This window comes from Bos javanicus, chromosome 24 (genome assembly GCF_032452875.1).
Source record: "Bos javanicus breed banteng chromosome 24, ARS-OSU_banteng_1.0, whole genome shotgun sequence".
Classification (NCBI taxonomy): Eukaryota; Metazoa; Chordata; class Mammalia; order Artiodactyla; family Bovidae; genus Bos; species Bos javanicus.
In genome coordinates this window covers 25215816-25236682 of record NC_083891.1, presented here as the reverse complement: position 1 = coordinate 25236682, position 20867 = coordinate 25215816, and the positions used below count along the sequence as shown (strand labels likewise).

The following is a 20867-nucleotide window of genomic DNA, read 5'->3' as shown; positions in this document are numbered from 1 at the left end:
CAAGTTCATTTATTTATTTGTTGATTCCTTATATCGTCTCATTAAAAGTAAAATATGGGCAAAACTGGATGAAGTGTATAAGATTATTGTTTATTATTGTATGTGTGTATTGCATATGCATACTATGTATTACTATGGATTCTCTTTTAATAATAAGAATATGAATCTATAATTGTTGCTGTTGCGTGGGTGCTTAGTTGTGTCCGACTCTTTGCAATCCTATGCACTGTAGCTCACCTGGCTTCTCTGTCCATGGGATTTTTCCAGGCAAGAATACTGGAGTGGGTTGCTATTTCCTACTCCAGGGGATCTTCCCGACCCAGGGATGGAACCCGGCATCTCTTGCCTCTCCTACATTGGCAGGAGGATTCTTTAGCAAATGCGCCACCTGGGAAGCCCTGAATCTATGATTATCTTCCCCCAGAATGTTTTTTAAGTAAGTTCTGTGAGAACTGGGATTTTTGTTTGCTTGTTGGAAACTGTGTCCCCATCACCAAAACGGAGTCTGTCACGCAGTGGGCACTGAATACGTTTTATTAAATGCGTGAATTAATAACTGATGTATTTGTTCATAAATATTCAAAAGAGGATGGAGAGGGAGTACAAACAACAGCAGGCGATCCTAAAGTGAGGAAACTGGGCGGGGAGCGGGCAGCAGAGGTTGGGGAGGAGGGGCGGTTGCGGTGTTGGGGGAGGGGACGCTCCTAGAATTTAGCGCTGGAATCCCTTTCCTAGAGTTGGGACTCAATTCAGCTCCAAGAACTCTTCCCACTACTGCTTGCTACCTCTCCATTTATGGAGTGTTGATTAGATGACGGAAGTAGTGATTAGCACTTTCTTAGGAGACGCTCGTAGATCCTCTCTGTGACTACAGCAGTAATCATCACATTACAAGACCGAGAGGACCATCACCTTACAAGTGGGTGTTCTCCGATTGCGTTCAGGCAAGACCACGCCCGCACTTTCATACACTCGCTCTAGTGGTTCGGAAGGAGGAGTCGTGCGATTGCCGCCGCTGTTCACCGCCAGCCCAGGTCCTCGGCTCTGCAGTTGAGGTGTCAGATTTCAATCCTCCAGGGCCGGGGGACGGCTGGCGTGCACCGTGCGCCCCGCCGCCGCCGCCTCCCAGCCTACACTCGGGCAGCGAGTGGAGGGAGGTTCACTCCGAACGCGGCCGCGCACTCGGCCTGCCCTAGACCCAGGCTGGGCGCCGCGACCGAGGCTGCTCCTCGGCTGCGCAGGCTGTGCGCGCGGGGAGGCGGCGATCGCAGCTGGGCCGGGACTTCCTTCCTCCACCGCAGGACAACAAAACAAGCCGGCCGCAGGCACCGAGCTCTTGGCGACCGTCTGGGGCAGGAGGCGCAGGGATGGGCTCCGTGCTGAGCAGCGATAGCGGGAAATCCGCGCCCGCCTCGGCCACCCCGCGGGCCTTGGAGCGCCGGGGGGACCCCGAGCTGCCCGTCACGTCTTTCGACTGTTCTGTGTGCCTGGAGGTGTTGCACCACCCTGTTCGGACCCGCTGTGGCCACGTGTAAGTGCCAGGGGAGCTGGGTTTGCGCGCCCACCCCGCCCTGGGTCGGGGGTGGCGGTGGGTGGGTGATGCTAGAGGAGCAGTGAGGATGGGGAATTGAGATGACAGCACTTGAAGGAGACTGATGCGAGGAGAGACCTGGACCCGTCGAGGGCGGACCACTGGGAAAGTGCCCAGTCGGAAAGTGACACAGGATTTCAGGGAGGGGAGGAACACCAACCGGCGGGTCTTGCAGCGCCCCCGAGAGACACCTCCTCCGGCAGCCCAGGTGCACAGCCCCCGGGATGCGGATCCAGGGCTGGCGAGCAGAGGAGGGTGCGCAGGGCTGGAGGAGCGGCACGCGCCGGGACCCCAGGCGGGGGCTCGGCTGATCGCAGTGGCCGCTGCCCTCGGTTAATCGTGCGGCGCTTCTGTCTCCGCCGGGAGCCGGGGTTGGTTTTGTTTTGCTCGCTCTGTGCACGTGTGGTCCAGAACGCCTGCCGAGGCTGGTCTGTTGAGCAGGCAAGGATCTGTGCAAAGTGTCAGGTCTCTCAAAGAACCGTCAGATTGGATCGTCCAAGTGACTTTCTGTGGCCTTTAGAGTTTAACCAGCCGCCAGGGTGGGGTCTGGGGCTTGAATATTACCCCCAAGCCTGTGAATGCAGCCTTTTAAAGCCCAGTCACTCGAGTGACGGAGGTTGCTGACTACCTGCGTTGCGCACCGCCCCTTCACACGGTAGGAAGTAGGGATAAAAATAACTGTCTTAAAAACCACATACACGCTTTGTAACGAAAACGCTCTGGGAGCGCACAGCTGTGGTCGTTTCTAGGAAGAGTTTAAAAACAAAATCCCTGTATAAAATTGGCACCTCCTTAACGTGTGCCCGAGTAACTAGTAGTTGGGGGTTGGGTCTGTGAGTTTGTGTTCTGTTCGTTTAAAAAGCTTTCTTCCGGTGGATGCATTGGGTTTGTGACTGGGCGTGTGGGTAAGATTGGCGGGGGGTGGGCGGGGCAGGAGATTTCATAGAGCCTGAGTGAAAACCCATTTAATGTCTTCTTTGGATCACCGACTAGTTTGATGAAGCTCCGAGGCAGTAAGTGCTTTTTTGGCTTACCGGGGAAAAAAGAAGTGTCATAAATTATGAATGCAAGTGCACAAAACGTCTTTAAAAGGACTTAGATGGTCCTTGACACCTATAGCCTAGCATCTGAGAAACAGTTTTCAACTCCGAAAAGCCCAGCAGAGAGCCAGGAGAAAAATCTGCCCTCCACACAGTGTTCAAAGCAAGAGTGCCCCTGGGCATTATTTTGTGGCTGTATTTTCAGGGCCTGTCGTTTCAGCTTTGTACTTTAAATTCAAGGCTAATTTACCTCCTGTCTGATACCTGATGTAGTTTCCTGGCCGTCCACATTGACATAATTCCCCCGAGGTCAAGATAGAAGCCAAGATGTTATTGTGTCCTGTATGAAATATATTGATTAGTTCAGAGCAGTAATAACCCTCAGGATAATTACATTTAGTCTGTATAGCTCAGCGGTAAAGAACCTGCCTGCCAATGCAGAAAACCTTAGAGACGCGGGTTCGATCCCTAGTCTGTACCAGAGTTAAAGCTTTTCGGTTGCTGGGAACACACACCGTGGACACCGAGTCTGGACGACTTTCTTTTGTAGGACTGAACGGGGCAGCATTGCTATTGGAGATTGTTATCTGATGGTTTCCCCTAGTTCGGATTTTTGAATGCTGCAGCTTAGTATGTGCAGTGTTTTGCTTCTGCTAAAGGGTAATAAAAACTTGTGAAATGTTAAATCCTGTATTTAATCTTTTTCTTTGTTAAAGTGAATAGGAAACCAGCAACTGGAAAAAAAAAAAGCCATGAAGTAGCACAAGGGCTGGACAAATCGCCTTCCCTCACTTTATTGTTCTTTGTTTTGACAAAGCTATGTCCATTGTTCTGGCTGTGGGCGCAATTTCCATATTCCTACTTGTGGCAAATGTACTTGGGCCTCTTCCACTTTGTCAGTGTTAACTAGAGTCCCTTCTGCTCTGGAGATGGTGAGTCCGCCTAACGCCATTTGTACTTCCTAAATGAATTACTCTCTTCCATTGAACTTAAATTGGAAAATGAGGAAATGAAATGAAACTGCTATATTATCCCAGACTTAAGCTAATTTCCAAACTTATTAAACTAGGTTGTTTATGCTAATTTCGGTTTATAAACCAGTTTCAAGTTGAGCAAATATAATATGGCAACAATGCCTTGAATGAATATGTATGTATCTACTGTGATGGAGTGAAAGAGTGAGCTTGATAGAAAGCAGAATTTGAAGTTCTATCTGCCAGTAAACAGCTGTGTAATCAGCACTCTGCTTAATCTTTTTGAATCTTAGTTTCTTCGTTTGTAAAATGAGATGAGTCATGAAATTTCTACAAGTATTAAAAATGTGAAAGTAGCCCGTAATACTCAAAACATAGTTGGTTTTTTTAATTGGAGTATAGTTGATTTACAATGTTGTGTTAGTTTCAGGTGTCAAAACATAGTTTCTGTTTCCCTCAAAGTCATTCCATAAAGCAAGCAAAAACCCAGTTATGGGTTTTCTCATCTCCGGATTTCTTTCGGAATCAAACTGGGCCACAAGAAGATAAATCTGTGACGTTTCCAAGATGTTCCAGATAGTCTTACTCTTAGCTTACTTCTTTCTTCCTTTGGTGGGCTTTAAGAAGTTCCATTTTAATGTTCTGACGCCATTTGTATGGCCCTATCAGTTGTAAAAATAGATTTGGAGGCTGAGACTTCCTACCTCTGCCTCATCTTCTGCTGTCAGTGAGCTGGGGAAAGAGATGAGTGGAAACTGTATATGTGAAACTAAAAGGGAATCTGATTTAACATTTAAAAGAAATATTCAGAGAAATTTGATATGGTAGATACAGAGGGAGACAAAAGTGGAAGATAGATGAAGGGGGCTCAGGAGGAAGTTAATGACCTCATGATTAGGCCTGTTGAATGTATAGTAGTCTCATAGGCAGACATCTAAAAAGTGTCCTGGGACTTCCCTGGTGGTCCAGTGGCTAAGACTCCGAGCTCCCAAAGCAAGGGATCCAAGTTCGATCCCTGGTAGGGGAACTAATACCCCAACTAAGAGTTTGCATGCTGTAAATTTAAGATTTTGTATGCTGTAACTAAGACCTGGTGCAGGCAAATAAGTAAATAAATACAAGATGCTTTTGAACTGTGGTGTTGGAGAATACTTGAGATTTCCTTGGACTGCAAGGAGATCAAACCAGTCCATCCTAAAGGAAATAAGTCCTCAATATCCTTTGGAAGGACTGATGCTGAATACTGAAGCTCCAATAGTTTGGCCACCTGATGTGAAGAACCGACTCATTGGAAAAGACCCTAATGCTGGGAAAGATTGAGGGCAGGGAGATAAGGGGGCGACAGAGGATGAGATGGTTGGATGGCATCAGCAACTCAATGGACATGAATTAGAGCAAACTATCCAGGAGATAGCGGAGGACAGAGGAGCCTGTCAACAATGGTGTCGAAAAGAGTCGGACATGACTGAGTGACTAAGCATAGCACGCAGCACAGCATAATTGATATGTAACATTAGTTTCAGGTATATAACATGATGATTTGATTTTTGTAAATACTGCAAATTGATCACCACACAAAGTCTAACATCTGTCAGAATATATGCTTAACAAAATTTGTCTTTCTCATGATGATTAACTTAAGATCTACTCTCTTGGTATCTTTCAGCAATCCAGCATCATTAACTATAGTCACCATATTCTATATTCTCTCCTATGACTTACTTATTTTGTAGCTCAAAGTTTGTACCTTTTAGACTTCCCTGATCATCCAGAGTTTAAGACTTGGCGCTTTCACTGCAGGAGGTACCCATTGGATCCCTGGTCGGATAACTAAGACCCCACATGCTGCAGAGCAACTAAAAGCCTGTCCAGGGCAACTCCTGAGCCTGTGCGCCCCAACTAGAGAATCCATGTGCCACGACAAAGATCCCACATGCCGGCAACTATGACTCCATGTGGCCAAAGAAATAAATATTTTTTTAAATCACTAAAAATTATTTTAGAAAAGAAGTATTTTTCAGGGAAGAGGGACCCACGTATTCCATGCTGCTTTAAAAGGCAAGTGCATGAAGGCTGGGAATTGACCACTGGGTTTACTAAATGTGGAGGCTATGGGTGGCCTTGTGAAGAGTAGTTTAAGTGGGATGTGGGCTCCAAAACTAATTGGAGTGGGTTCTCAAGGGATCAGAGAAGCAAGTGAGAGATGGGGAGTATCAAAAGCCCTTTCATGGAGTTGGGAGGCAAAGGGAGGAGAGGGATTGGAGCAATCACTGGAAAAAGATGGGGGATCAAGAACATCTTCTTTTAAAAAAAATAATGGAATGTTTTGTCTGCTGATGGAAATGAACCAATAGTGAGGGAAATTTTGATTCACAGTAGAGAAGAGAGAATTGCAGAGCTATGATTTTCAATGGGGGAGCTGGCTTTAGGTAGAGGAATGGACAGTTCATCAGTATAAGAGGATGTATTTATTTTTATTTTTAAATGGGCACAGATACAGGTGGTTAAATTGAAGTGCTGGGAGGTCGTGGAAGTTTTCCATGTGATTGCAGATTATCACTGATGTAATATTTGACCTGTGATTTGATTTTTTTTAATTGAACTGTAGTTGCTGTACAATATTCTGTGTTACAGATGTGTGATATAGTCATTCATAATTTTTAAAGGACACTTCATGGGAAATAGATGGGGAAACAGTGGAAACAGTGTCAGACTTTATTTTTGGGCTCCAAAATCACTGCAGATGGTGACTGCAGCCATGAAATTAAAAGACGCTTACTCTTTGGAAGAAAAGTTATGACCAACGTAGATAGCATATTGAAAAGCAGAGACTTTATTTTGCCAACAGAGGTCCGTCTAGTCAAGGCTATGGTTTTTCCAGTGGTCATGTATGGATATGAGAGTTGGACCGTGAAGAAGGCTGAGTGCTGAAGAATTGATGCTTTTGAACTGTGGTGTTGGAGAAGACTCTTGAGAGTCCCTTGGACTGCAAGGAGATCCAACCAGTCCATTCTGAAGGAGATCAGCCCTGGGATTTCTTTGGAAGGAATGATGCTAAAGCTGAAACTCCAGTACTTTGGCCACCTCATGTGAAGAGTTGACTCATTGGAAAAGTCTCTGATGCTGGGAGGGATTGGGGGCAGCAGGAGAAGGGGATGACAGAGGATGAGATGGCTGGATGGCATCACTGACTCGATGGACGTGAGTCTGAGTGAACTCTGGGAGTTGGTGATGGACAAGGAGGCCTGGCGTGCTGGGATTCATGGGGTCACAAAGAGTCGGACACGACTGAGCGACTGAACTGAACTGAACTGATACTCCATTTATAGTTATTATAAAATATTGGCTATATGCCCCATTTGTATAATACATCTTTGTAGCTTGTTTTATACCTAACAGTTTGTACCTCTTAATCCCCTAATCCTAAATTGCCCCTCCCCCTTCCTTCTCTCCAGTAGTAAGCAATAGTTTGTTTTCTGTATCTGTGAGTCTGCTTTTTTATTCTCTAGCTGTAACTTTTAGGTTCCAGGTGTAAGCTGTATCATACAGTATTTGTCTTCCTCTGACTGATTTCACTTAGCATAATGCCCTCTAAGTCCACCCATGGTGCTATAAATGTTCCTTTCTTTTTTATGGCTGAGTAGTATTTCATTCCTGAGAAGACAATGGCACCCCACTCCAGTACTCTTGCCTGGAAAATCCCATGGGTGGAGGAACCTGGTGGGCTGCAGTCCATGGGGTTGCACAGAGTCGGACACCACTGAAGCAACTTAGCAGTATTTCATTCATCTTCTACATCCATTCATCTATTGATGAACACTTAGTTTGCTTCCATATCTTGACTATTGTAGATAATGCTGATATGAACATTGGGGTTGTATGTATCTTTTTGAATTTGTGTTTTCATTTTTTTCAGATATATACCCAAGAGTGGAATTACTAGATCGTATGGTAACTCTATTTTTAATTTTTTGAGAAGCTTCCCTACTGTTTTCCACAGTGCCTGCACCAATCTACATTCCCACCAACAGTGTATGAGGCTTCCTTTTTCTCCACATCCTCACCAACATTTGTTATTTGTGCTTTTTGGTGATGCCATTGTGATAGGTGTGAGGTGATAGCATGATTTTCATCTGCATTTCCCTGATGTTCAAGCAATCTTGAGCATCCTTTCATGTGCTTCTTGACCTGTGATTTGATTTTAAGATGAAACTTTGCAGTTTAAACATGAGCCTTTTAAGGCCCCTGATGCTAAAACAAACGTGTATAGAATGCCTCCTCCTTCTAATGTACTTGGGTAAGTAAGCATCACTCAAAATATGATGATTGGGAATGCTCTGGCAACCAGTGGTTAAGACTCTGTGCTTCCAATGCAAAGGCCTTGGGTTTGATCCCTGGTTGGGGAACTAAGATCCCATATGCTGAGCAAAGTGACCAAAAAAAGTGAGGGTCGGGGGGGTAGAATTTGATGATTGGAGTCTTGTACCATCTAGACCCATAACTCTTGAGAGCCGTTGTTCTAATAAAGTAATGCCACTTTCTACATTGCCACTGCTTTAAGTTCCCAAGCTTAGCAAATGTTAAGTGTTTTGAATTAATGAGTGACTCTAAGACAAAATTCAAATACTTCTGTGAGCACCACTTTGGACAACCACTTCATAGTGCCAGCCAACTGATGCTATGGAGTTTGAGTCATAGATAGGAGTCCCATGATAGTTATTGAACTCCCTTGCTTTTATAGGTTTATTCGTTTATGCCTATATTACTGAGAATTTTAGAAAGATGTGATTAAGCTGGCCTGAAATTTACCTCATTTGATGGTTGGGCTGCACGGTGTTTACCTAGCAACATTAGTGTTGTCATAGGCATGATAAATATTAGTGATCTATTAAATTACACATTTTCCAACAAACAGAACTTAAATAATGATGCAGATTGAGTTTTTATGCTGCACGAGATTCTCCATAGAATGTGACCACTGGTCCTGGGTTTTGATCCCTGGGTCAGGAAGATTCCCTGGAGAAGGGAATGGCTACCCACTCCAGTATTCTTGCCTGGAGAATTCCATGGACAGTGGATCCTGGTGGGCTACAGTCCACGGGGTCACAAAGAGTCGGACACGACTGAGTGAATAACACTGGTCCTAGGACCGGCAGCACTACAGAATCTCAGCCCCCAGCTCAGGTCTGCTGAATCTCAATCTGCATTTTCACAAGAGGCCCACGTGATTTTTATCCATTTTCGAGTTTGAGAAGTTCAGCCCCAAATAATCCTATTTAACTGACAGTAAGATGCAACAAGTTGAGGACAGTGTTTGAGCATTATAGAGAGGCACCCCTCTAAGATTGTAGGTGAAAGGAAGTAAAATTTTCCTTAGGGGGGTTAAATATAAAAATCAACACATAATGGAGTGTAGATTCAATGTTCTGAAGGCAGTCAATTTTTGGAGGCTAAATGATTTCCAGGATGGAGTAACCTCATTGACTACATAAAAACATTGAAGGTAATTTCAAGGGACAGTGGCTGGGGGCCTGTGCTCTGAGAAGAACAGCACTTGGGCCTGTCCAGGCTGATCCATTCATCAGTGGTAGAAGGGAGACTGGTTGTGTGTGTGTTTATTGCCTTATATTGGAGTTGTTGTTTAGTTGCTAAGTCATGTCCAACTCTTTTGTGACCCCATGGACTATAGCCCACTGGGCTCCTCTGTCCATGGGATTTCCCAGGCAAGAATACTAGAGTGGGTTGCCATTTCCTTCTCCAGGGGATTTTCCTGATCTAGGGATCAACCCACATCTGCATTGGCAGGCAGATTGTTTTCCACTGAGCCACCAGGGAAGCCTTCATCCTCCCTTTGAATAACAATAGAAACTCCCCTTATTCTATTTATATGTTCCCCAAGGGACCGAAGATTTTTTGTTCAGCTTCATATTGGCCTTCCCACAGTGAAGCACCCCAGTGCTGAGAGCATAAAGAAAATGTTAGACCAACCACGTGTTGCCAAGGGCTTCTTCCAAAACTGCATTTGGGGATCACCTCTGGCCCCTTATTCTGCCTGTCTAGCCCTGGGCCCCATGGAGTCCCTAACGCATCCTTGCTTCTACTAAGGGTGCAGTTTTCGCTCCTAAGACAGTGGACATAACTTTAATTACCCAAGGTCCTCAGCAACCCTTTCCCCATTTTCCTCCGATACTTTGCCAACTTTTCTGTTGTTTGAGTTTTATTGCTAATCACTTAAATTAGAGAAACAGATTAGCAAAGGGGTTAATAAAATATATAATGGGGGTGGGTTGATTAAGTTTCCAGCTGGTTTTAAAGTTCTTAGAGTCATGATTGATGTCATCAGGAGCTGCAAGATCAACAGAGGGGAGGCAAGTGGTGTGAGTGAGAGAGGAGGGTGGACGCCTACAGGAACAGGCACCAACCCATGTGGCCACTTGGGAACCGAGTCCAGAGCTGCAGGAGACTTAGCTTTTCAAGAGAAGCCAGAACTTTGATTTCATGTGTGAAATCTGATTTTAAAGCAATGACAACTTGGGACTTCCCTGGCGGTCCAGTGGTTAAACTCCACGCTTCTGCTGCAGGAGGCACAGGTCCCATCCTTGGTCCAGGAACTAAGATCCCATGTGCCGCAAGGGGTGGCAAAAAAAAAGAGAGAGAGAGAGAGAGAGAAGCAATGACAACTCATTCAGAATTTTTGAAAACATTAACTCAACCTTTAAAAAAGGGCTGTTGACATCCATCCTCAGCTTTCACCTACATTCTCCTCATTCTGATCATGTCTGTCGTGAGTCATCATAGTCTTATGGAGGAGGAGGACAGACGTGGAAATTCCTTACTTCCTGGGGCTTGTGTTCATTTTCACTTCATGGGTTTTCCCAGAAGGGGTAAAATAGTTATTAGCGAGAACATTGGCCCCTTCCCTGAAAATTCTCCTTGGGTGCATTCCTCATAACCAATTCAGTTGTTTCAATCTGCTGACCATTTACTGAGTAGCTACTACTCAGTGCCTGGGGCTGTGTGGGAGGGACGCTTACAGGACTCTGAATGGTTCTATGCAGTGTGTATTTTTGTGGTTTTCATGCAGTGTTATTACTGAGGCATTTTTTGTTTTGTGGGGTTCTGTTTTTCAGCTTTATTGAGGTAATACAGCACATAATTGTATACAATTTTATAACCACCACGTCAAACAAGATCTAGGACAGTTAGTTCCTTTACCTTAAAACTTCCCTCGAACAGGTACACACTGCTATATATAAAATAGACAAACCACAAGGATCTACAGTATGACAAGGAACAGTATTCAGTATCTTGTAATATAATGGGAAAGAATCTGAAAAAGAATATATATTAATATATAAATATATAGGTATGACTGAATCACTTTGCTGTACACCTGAAGCTAACACAGCAATGTAAATCAACTATATTTCAATTACAAAAAAAAAAAGACTAAGTGAAAAGACCGAACAACATCAGAAAAAAAAAAACCCTTCGAATCTTTTGCAGTCAATCCACGCCCCGCGTAACACCATCTGCTTTCTGTCACTGAGTTCTGGAATCATACAGTAAATAGTCTTTTGTATTTGACTTCTCTCACTTAGTAACGGGGCATATATTTATTGTCATTTGGTCAATCCTAAACCCTTTGCCTCTGCTTTCCAAATCGATCCTAAATCTGTCTATCCGCTTACACTGTCTACTTTGCTGGTCTGAGCCACACCCTCTCTCTTTTTTAAATAATTGTGTTTATTTATTTTTGGCTCTGCTGGAGTCTTTGTTGCTGTGTGGACTTTTCTCTAGTTGTGATGAACAGGTGCAAGTCTCTAGTTGCGGTGCTCGGGCTTCTCATTGCAGTGGCTTCTCTTGTTGCACAGCACAGGCTCTAGGGCGCACGGACGTTAGTAGTTGCGGCACACAGGCTCAATAGTTGCAGCTCCCAGGCTCTTAAGCACAGTCTCAGTGGTTGTGGCACTTCGGCCTTAGTTGCTCTGCGGCATATGGACTCTTCCTGGATCCGGGACTGAACCCGTGTCTCCTGCACTGGCAGGTAGATTCTTTACCACTGAGCCACCAGGAAAGCCCCACCACTCTCTCTTGAACCAACTCTTATGGTGGACTTAATGCTGAACTCTGAGCTATGGCTCTCATACCTCTAATCCATTCTTCATAGAGGAACCCCAGTGATCTCTGTAATGTAGATCAGGTCATATCACTCCCACTTAAAACCCTCCAATGCCTGCCTATCACTCTTAGCTCTGGCTTTATGGTCTCTATCCTACACAGGTAGACCCTGGGCCCCCTGCATTGCAGCCACACTGGCTTTCTGTATCTCAGCAAAACGGTCCCTATTTTTTGTACCTTCTGTGTTCAGCTTGGAAAACCATTCCCGGGTCTTCTGAAGTCTGGTGTCTTCAAATGTCATCCCAGGGACCACCCATCTTACTGCTCCCTCTGCCCCACCCGCTCTATTTTTATTGCCAACTGTTTTCTTCTTCTCAGAGCATTCATCCTTTGCCCGTCCTTTTGTTTACCTGCTTATTTCCTCTCTCTTCATCCTGTAACTCTGAGAGCAGGGACCTCAGGCACTGCCATGGTTTCACTCCTGGCATGTCAAACACTGTCTGGCAATCATAAGCTGTTATTAAAAATTTCGTTAGTGAGTCTGTGCTTATGTGGTTGAGTCTGGGGAGATTTTTGCAGGCTTTGTAAAGTCTTCATTATAAACCATAGAATAACTGTTCTTGCTGAAAGCCATACAAATTCTTTTTTTTTTTTTTACAGTTTGTATTTTCTCACTTTAGCCTTTTATTATCTTTCCAATTGTTCCTGCTCTTTAAATTTTTGAATAATCATAAATGCAAGCTAATATTTTCCTCACTCTGAATTTCAGTGCTTTTAAAAAATATTTTTCTCTTCAAATCACATTCTGTTAAAAAAAATTCAAAAAAAAATTCAGACCTCTCATCCTCTGAACATTTCCCTTCTTAATTTTCCAACTAAATTTTCTCAGAAGTAAAAAAAATTTAAATAAGTAATTTAAGTAAATCATCATAGTAAGATGATTAATTTCCCCTAACATTTTATTATGAAAAATGTCAAGCATACAGCTAATTTGAAAGAATTGTACAGTGACTATCCATAGATCCACTATCTGTATTCAGTTGTTCATTTTGCCATGTTTGCACTTATCTTTTTATCTTTCTATCACATACTTATCCATCAATCCATCTGATTTTTTTTAATGCATTTCAGAATGGGTTACAGACATTAGCACACTCTACCCCTTCTCATATGAGCATGCATTATATTAATCATGGGATTTTTTAAAGTAAATTACACATAGTGAAATGCATCCATTCTAGGTATAACATTTGCCCTTAAACCTATGTTTAGCCCAAACCTCTATTAAAATATAAAATAGTCTCATTGCCCCCATATAGTTCTCTCCTGCCCCTGCCCAGCCATTCCTGTCCTTGTACCCTTGTAGACAGTCATTGTTGAAACATTTTTTTTTCTATCATAGATCAGTTTTACCTGTTTAAGAACTTCATCTAAAGTGAAATATGGTCACTAGTGTCTGGTTTCCTCACTCAGTGTGTCTTTGAATTTCAACCATATTATTGCTTGTATGAGAAATTTGTTCTTTTTGTATTGCTGTGTAGAATTTCATTGTATGATTGTGCCACAGGTTGTTTATTCACTTTTTTATTGATATATACCTGGGTTATTTCCAGTTTGGGGCTATTATGAAAACATTCCTTCTGAATATTCTTGTACAAATGGACATTTAAAAAAATTCCTTTTGAGGGAATACATGGGCTTGGTATTGCAGAGTCAAGGGGTACCTGCAAGTTTCAAGTTATCAGACATTACCAGACCATTGATCCCAAGCGGTTGCAGATGATTTACTTTTTAAAAGAATTGTTTGTTAATGTTGGTAATAAGTTGATGTGGTTCACACTTAAAATTTGACAATGAAAATACCCTTCTTCTACCACACACCTTTTCTTTCCAGTTGCCATCTTTTCAACGGGTAAATAAATGTCCTTATTTTCCTTACCCCAGATGTTCTTATACACCTACAAGCCTGCAGGAAGCTTTCACTGTGTGTATACAGTTCTACACTTCACTTTCTGAGACATTTTAGTTTTGAGTTATCTTGTCTTTATTCCCTGGTGGCTCAGATGGTAAAGAGTCTGCCTGCAATGAGAAAGATCCAGGGTTGATCCCTGGGTCAGGAAGATCGCCTGGAGAAGGAAATGGCAACCCACTCCAGTATTCTTGCTTGGAAAATCCTATGGATAAAGGAGCCTGGCAAGTCCATGGGGTCGCAAAGAGTGGGACACGACTGAGTGACTAACACTTTCTGTCTGTATTTCCTGTTATGTAGTATATATTACATAAAGCTGAATAACCCTCTGTGGTTTCTGATTAGGCCCTTCAGAAAACGTTTGATCATTGTATACATTTTGCAAGCATTTCTATATTTGGCTTGGTTGGGTCTTTGTTGCAGTATGAGGGACATTTGTTGTGTCGTGTGGGATCTTTTGTTGCAAGCACGGACACTAGTTGTGACTCGCAGGCTCTGTAGTATGGGCTTTGTTGTTCTGTGGCATGTGGGATCTTAGTTCCCCAAGCAGGGGTTGAACCTCTGTCCTTTGCATTGGTCGGCAGATTCTTAACCACTGGACCAGCAGGGAAGTCCCAATCACTTGTATACTTTTCATGCCAAGATACCAGGGTAGGGATGGTAGAAACTCCAGCACTCATGAATTGAATTTGATAGCTACACCTTTAAGGAGAGAATGTTCCCCTCAGATTTTTTGAACTCAGCAGTTCTGCAGTCTTGCTTCTGCAGCCCAGAAAGTGAGACTTGAGCTGCAGCAGCATCCAGCGCATTTGCATGGTGACAATGTTGTGGTTTTTATGTACTCATAATCAGTAAATTCAATCTGTTCTAAAACACCTTGATCTTGATGTGTTTTCTCCACTTGATAAACACTTCTATTAAAAGGAGTACAGTTAATTGACTCATCTACCAGATTTGCTGCTAATATCCTCATATAATGCAACAGCATCTGTATCAGGCTCATGTGAGAGTTTCATGCCACAAGTAACACCACTGTACAGACTTGAATGGGTTATAGGGAGAGACTTGGTTTTAAACATACCTCAAATGTGCTCCTTTTCATGAATGTCTACTAGGAATTTCCATTATTGTGGTTATTGATTATAGTTACAAAAACATGTACTAAGTATTTACAAAATAACAGCAGAAATATACTCTAGGTAATGTGAGGAGAAATATCAATAACCTCAGATATGCAGATGACACCACCCTTATGGCAGAAAGTGAAAAGGAACTAAAAAGCCTCTTGATGAAAGTGAAAGAGGAGAGTGAAAAAGTTGGCTTAAAGCTCAACATTCAGAAAACGAAGATCATGGCATCTGGTCCCATCACTTCATGGCAAATAGATGAGGAAACAGTGGAAACAGTGTCAGACTTTATTTTTCTGGGCTCCAAAATCACTGCAGATGGTGACTGCAGCCATGAAATTAAAAGATGCTTACTCCTTGGAAGGAAAGTTATGACCAACCTAGATAACATATTAAAAAGCAGAGACATTACTTTGCCAAAAAAGGTCCATTTAGTCAAGGCTATGGTTTTTCCTGTGGTCATGTATGGATGTGAGAGTTGGACTGTGAAGAAGGCTGAGCACCGAAGAATTGATGCTTTTGAACTGTGGTGTTGGAGAAGACTCCTGAGAGTCCCTTGGACTGCAAGGAGATCCAGCCAGTCCACTCTGAAGGAGATCAGCCCTGGGATTTCTTTGGAAGGAATGATACTAAAGCTGAAACTCCAGTACTCTGGCCACCTCATGCAAAGAGTTGAGTCATTGGAAAAGCCTCTGATGCTGGGAGGGATTGGGGGCAGGAGGAGAAGGGGACGACAGAGGATGAGATGGCTGAATGGCACCACTGACTCGATGGACGTGAGTCTGAGTGAACTCCTGGAGTTGATAATAGACAGGGAGGCCTGGCGTGCTGCAATTCATGGGGTCGCAAAGAGTCGGACACGACTGAGCAACTGAACTTAACTGAACTGAACGCCCACCCGGCTTATGCAGGTACAGCAATCAGTGATCTCATAGCTTTGCTGCTTCTACTTGTCACGCGTGCTAAGTCGCTTCAGTCGTGTCTGACTGGACTGTAACCCACCAGGCTCCTCTGTCCATGGGATTCTCCAGGTCAGAATACTGGAGTGAGTTGCCATTTCCTTCTCCAGGGGATGACCCAAGGATTGAACCCACATCTCTTATATCTCCTGCGGTGGCAGGCGGGTTCTTTACCACTAGTGCCACCTGGGAAGCCCAAGGGTCTTTAAAAAGACTACAAACTTTGAGCCTCTCCCAAAACTGCTTGAGGATAAAAAGCATTACTATCTTAGGAATTCCCTGGCGGTTTGGTGGTTAGGACTCTGCCTTTTCACTGCCAGGGGCTCTGGTTCAATCCCGGGTCAGGGAACTAAGATCCCACAAGCTGTGAGCTACTGGCAAAAGACACCCAAAAAACAACTCACTACTGTCTTCACAGCTGTGTGACCTCAGCAAGTTGTTAACACCTCTCTGAACCTCAATTTGCCATCAGTCAGGGTAGAGAGAAAGAGGAGCATTTAGCATTACTCCAAGAGTGAAGTGAGGTAATGTGACCAGTGCCCACCATGGAGCTTGGCACCAGTATTCATCTTCTGTTTGTATTCTGTTTGTGCAAAACTCAAATCAGTGTGAGCAAAGAGGGGATGACTTTTAGTTGACAAGAAACACAGTGTTACCTGTTTGCTCCTAAATCATGTAGACAAAGAATTCCTGCCAGAACCTTAAGTGTTCATTAGAAATGTTAATTATGAGTTGAGCATTTGAACTGTTGTTTGTAATACTCTTACACTTTGAGAACCAATCCTTAGGGACACAAGGAAAAGCTAAGAACATTGTGCCATAGAACTTACAGTTAATCACCTGAGGCAGACAGAAGTAAAAGACAGCAGAGGACTTAGATCTTTTGATTACGAAAGTATTGCTCTTTCCAAGAAGGGCAGCTGTGGCTGTGCAAAGACAGGTTACTGAATTTTTGAGTCAGAAAACCAAGGAAGATACCTACAAAAAATAAAACCAAAACTATCGAGAAAATGGTAATAGGATCATACAAATCAGTAATTACCTTAAAGGTAAATTAATTAAATGCACCAACCAAAAGACATAGACTGGCAGTGTGGATGAAAACTTGTGCATGTATGCACTTCACTTACCACATCATTCTACTTCCCAAATTGTATGTAATTATTTTATATTGTTAAGTTAACCATGTTTCCCTTATGGCTCCCAATTGTAATGATCTTTTATTTTTTTTGTCTGAGTGTTGGTTGTGAAAACTGATAAACACCTAAACATCTTTTACTGTTGTGATTCAGTTCAGTCGCTCAGTCGTGTCCGACTCTTTGCAACCCCATGAATCACAGCATGCCAGGCCTCCCTGTCCATCACCAACTCCCAGAGTTCACCAAGTCCGGGAGACTCACGTACATCGAGTCAGTGATTCCATCCAGCCATCTCATCCTCTGTCGTCCCCTTCTCCTCCTGCCCCCAATCCCTCCCAGCATCAGAGGCTTTTCAATGACTCAACTCTTTGCATGAGGTGGCCAGAGTACTGGAGTTTCAGCTTTAGCATCATTCCTTCCAAAGAAATCCCAGGGCTGATCTCCTTCAGAATGGACTGGTTGGATCTCCTTGCAGTCCAAGGGACTCTCAAGAGTCTTCTCCAACACCACAGTTCAAAAGCATCAATTCTTTGGCGCTCAGCCTTCTTCACAGTCCAACTCTCACATCCATATATGACCACTGGAAAAACCATAGCTTTGACTAGATGGACCTTTGTTGGCAAAGTAATGTCTCTGCTTTTGAATATGCTATCTAGGTTGGTCCTAACTTTCCTTCCAAGGAGTAAGCGTCTTTTAATTTCATGGCTGCAGTCACCATCTGCAGTGATTTTGGAGCCCCCCCAAACTAAAGTCTGACACTGTTTCCACTGTTTCCCCATCTATTTGCCATGAAGTGATGGGACCAGATGCCATGATCTTCGTTTTCTGAATGTTGAGCTTTAAGCCAACTTTTTCACTCTCCACTTTAACTTTCATCAAGAGGCTTTTTCATTCCTCTTCACTTTCTGCCATAAGGGTGGTGTCATCTGCATATCTGAAGTTATTGATATTTCTCCCGGCAATCTTGATTCCAGCTTGTGCTTCTTCCAGCCCAGCGTTTCTCATGATGTACTCTGCTGTGATTATGTAACTATTATTCATTTAATACCATCATACCACGATTGGTCAACAGAAAATAATAAAATTCTATAGCACTGAACACTGCCACTTAATAGAAAAAAGAAAAAGAAAACCCAGCTTAAGACTAACCAAGTTCAGGCACTTTCTGTAGCTGTGACTTTATAGAAGTAACAACCAGTATGTACCACAGTTTGCTCATCTGTAAACGAAATAATGATCTTTCTTAGGGGGTTGTTAAGGTTAAATGAGTTAAGGTCTGTTATAAACTTTGTAAATAAAAAGCAGTGTATCAAATTTGAAATTATGGGGACTTCCTTGGCAGTCCAGTGGTTAATACTCCATGCTCCCAATGCGGGAGTCACCAGTTCAATCCCTGGTTGGGGAACTAACAGCTTGCATGCCTCAGGGCACAGCGTTTAAAAAAAATTTTGTTTGAAATTATATCAAAACATAAAGTTTCCAAACAACATTAGTAACAAAAAGAAGAAAAGGGTAGGAGCCCAGGCAGATCCAGGGTTGTATATAAAGAACAGGGCAGTCCCATCAAGTTATTGCTGAATCAGCTCGTGTGTCACTGTTTAGCACGCGTCTCCCAGGGAGACGGTTTACTCACTTAGTCTGGTCGACATCAGGTGCTCTGCCTTCAGCAAGGGATTGTGGGCACCTGGATTGGGGTCCCACCAGTTTGTATCTCATATAAGAGGGGTGGGTCCTGCAGAGCAAAATCAGGATGCTGTGGTAAGAGTAAGGGGAAATGGGTGCTGGGCAGGCGTAGTTCAGTTCAGTTCACTTCAGTCGCTCAGTCATGTCCGACTCTTTGTGACCCCGTGGACTGCAGCACACCAGGCCTCCCTGTCCATCACCAACCCCCGGAGTCCACCCAAACCCATGTCCATCGAGTTGGTGATGCCATCCAACCATCTCATACTCTGTCGTCCCCTTCCTCTCCTGCCCCCAATCCCTCCCAGCATCAGAGTCTTTTCCAGTGAGTCAACTCTTCCCATGAGGTGGCTAAACTATTGGAGTTTCACCTTCAACTCAGTCCTTCCAAAGAACACCCAGGACTGATCTCCTTCAGAATGGACTGGCTGGATCTCCTTGCAGTCCAAGGGACTCTCAGGACTCTTCTCCAACACCACAGTTCAATGGCATCAATTCTTTGGCCCTCAGCTTTCTTTATAGTCCAACTCTCACATCCATACATGACCACTGGAAAAGCATCAAGCAAATGCCTTGGGAACAGTGCAGACATAAGTATCCTCTGCGTGTATGTTAGGGTTTTATCACAGAGGGAGAAGAGAATACTTTCAAGAATCAGTAATGGCTAATCACAATGACTAATAATGGGACTTCCCAGGTGGCACAGAATCCACCTGCCAATACAGGAGATGTGGGTTTGCTCTCTGGATCAGGAAGATCTCCTGGAGAAGGAAATGGCAGCCAACTCCAGCATCCTTGCCTGGGAAATCCCATGGACAGAGGAACTTTGTGGGCTACAGTCCATGGGGTCGCAGAGTGGGACACGACTAAACACATGCACACAATGGCTAATATATTTGCGAATTTTGTTTGTGAAATTTCCTTGAATTGTGTACCTATGATACATGAACTTTTCAGTATGTATAGTTTACGTAAACCTTGAAGAGCTTAACTTCTGCCGTATATTAATATTCCCAAGTAGATATTACACACTGAGTTAAGAGCTATCAAATCATGCTAATGTGTATAACCTATTGAAATGCTCACTTTTACTCTGTGTGCACTTAATCGTCAACAGTTCCCATAAATAGGTCAAGATTATGTGTGAATTCTGTTCATTATGTTAATATTTTGTCAAGATTATCTTTGAGAAAACCAGAGAATGTATTTCTTGACATGGAGGACATTCCTAATAGTGGTAATTTTGATTAGGTAATTGTCTATATCTGAGGATGAGTTTAAAATTATGAACACTTATAATGTGTCTGGTATTTTTACCATTTCAACTTGTTAGTTCCTTATCTAATACACAAAAACCCACAAAACAAAGATCTATTACCCCTCTCCCCCGACACACAAATTTTAAGGTAAAATAAGATTAAAGAACGGAGAAGGCAATGGCACCCCACTCCAGCACTCTTGACTGGAAAATCCCATGGATGAAGGAGCCTGGTGGGCTGCAGTCCATGGGGTCTCTAAGAGTCGGACAGGACTGAGCGACTTCACTTTCACTTTTCACTTTCATGCATTGAAGAAGGAAATGGCAACCCACTCCAGTGTTCTTGCCTGGAGAATCCCAGGGACGGGGCAGCCTCATGGGCTGCCGTCTATGGGGTCACACAGAGTCGGACACGACTGAAGCGACTTAGCAAGATTAAAGAAAAGAAAATGATGTTAGATATCCTTTGAGTTATAGGGTTTTTTTTTTTTAATGTAGTTGATTTATAATGTTGTGTTAGTTTCAGTGGGCTTCCCTTGTGGCTCCACTGGTAAAGAATCCACCTGCAATGCAGGAGACCTGGATTCGATCCTGAGTTGGGAAGATCCCCTGGAGAAGGGAAAGGCTACTCACTCCAGTATTCTGGTTTCGAGAATTCCATGGACTGTATAGTCCATGGGGTCGCAAAGAGTTGGACACGACTGAGCAACTTTCACTTCTGAAGAAGGAAATGGCAGGTGTAGGCAAAGTGTAGGCAAGTGTAGGCAAAGTGATTCATTTGTACATAGATACATACAGATATATAGATTCTTTTTCAGATTATTTTCTATTATATCAATAGGTAATTATAAGATATTGAATATAATTCCCTGTGCTATACAATAGATCCTTGTTGCTTATCTATTTTGTGTGTAGTAGTTTTTATCTGTTAATCCCAAGCTCCTAATTTGCCCCTCCCTCTCCCTTTCCCCTTTGGTAACCACAAATTTGTTTTCTATGTCTGTGAGTC

The 20867-nt window shown here is 43.4% G+C and overlaps 1 protein-coding gene across 2 annotated transcripts in view; it reads left to right on the top strand.

Moving 5' to 3' along the window:
* The first annotated feature begins 744 nt into the window (after positions 1-744).
* RNF125 (ring finger protein 125) overlaps positions 745-20867 on the top strand; it is a 48001-nt gene continuing 27878 nt past the window's right edge. The window contains exon 1 of one of the 2 annotated variants that reach the window (XM_061399668.1): positions 745-1531. In XM_061399668.1, the coding sequence (XP_061255652.1) occupies positions 1368-1531 (164 nt within the window). In that variant the 5' untranslated portion in view covers positions 745-1367. The remainder of the gene's footprint in view (positions 1532-20867) is intronic. The other variant, XM_061399667.1, reaches the window with a different exon arrangement.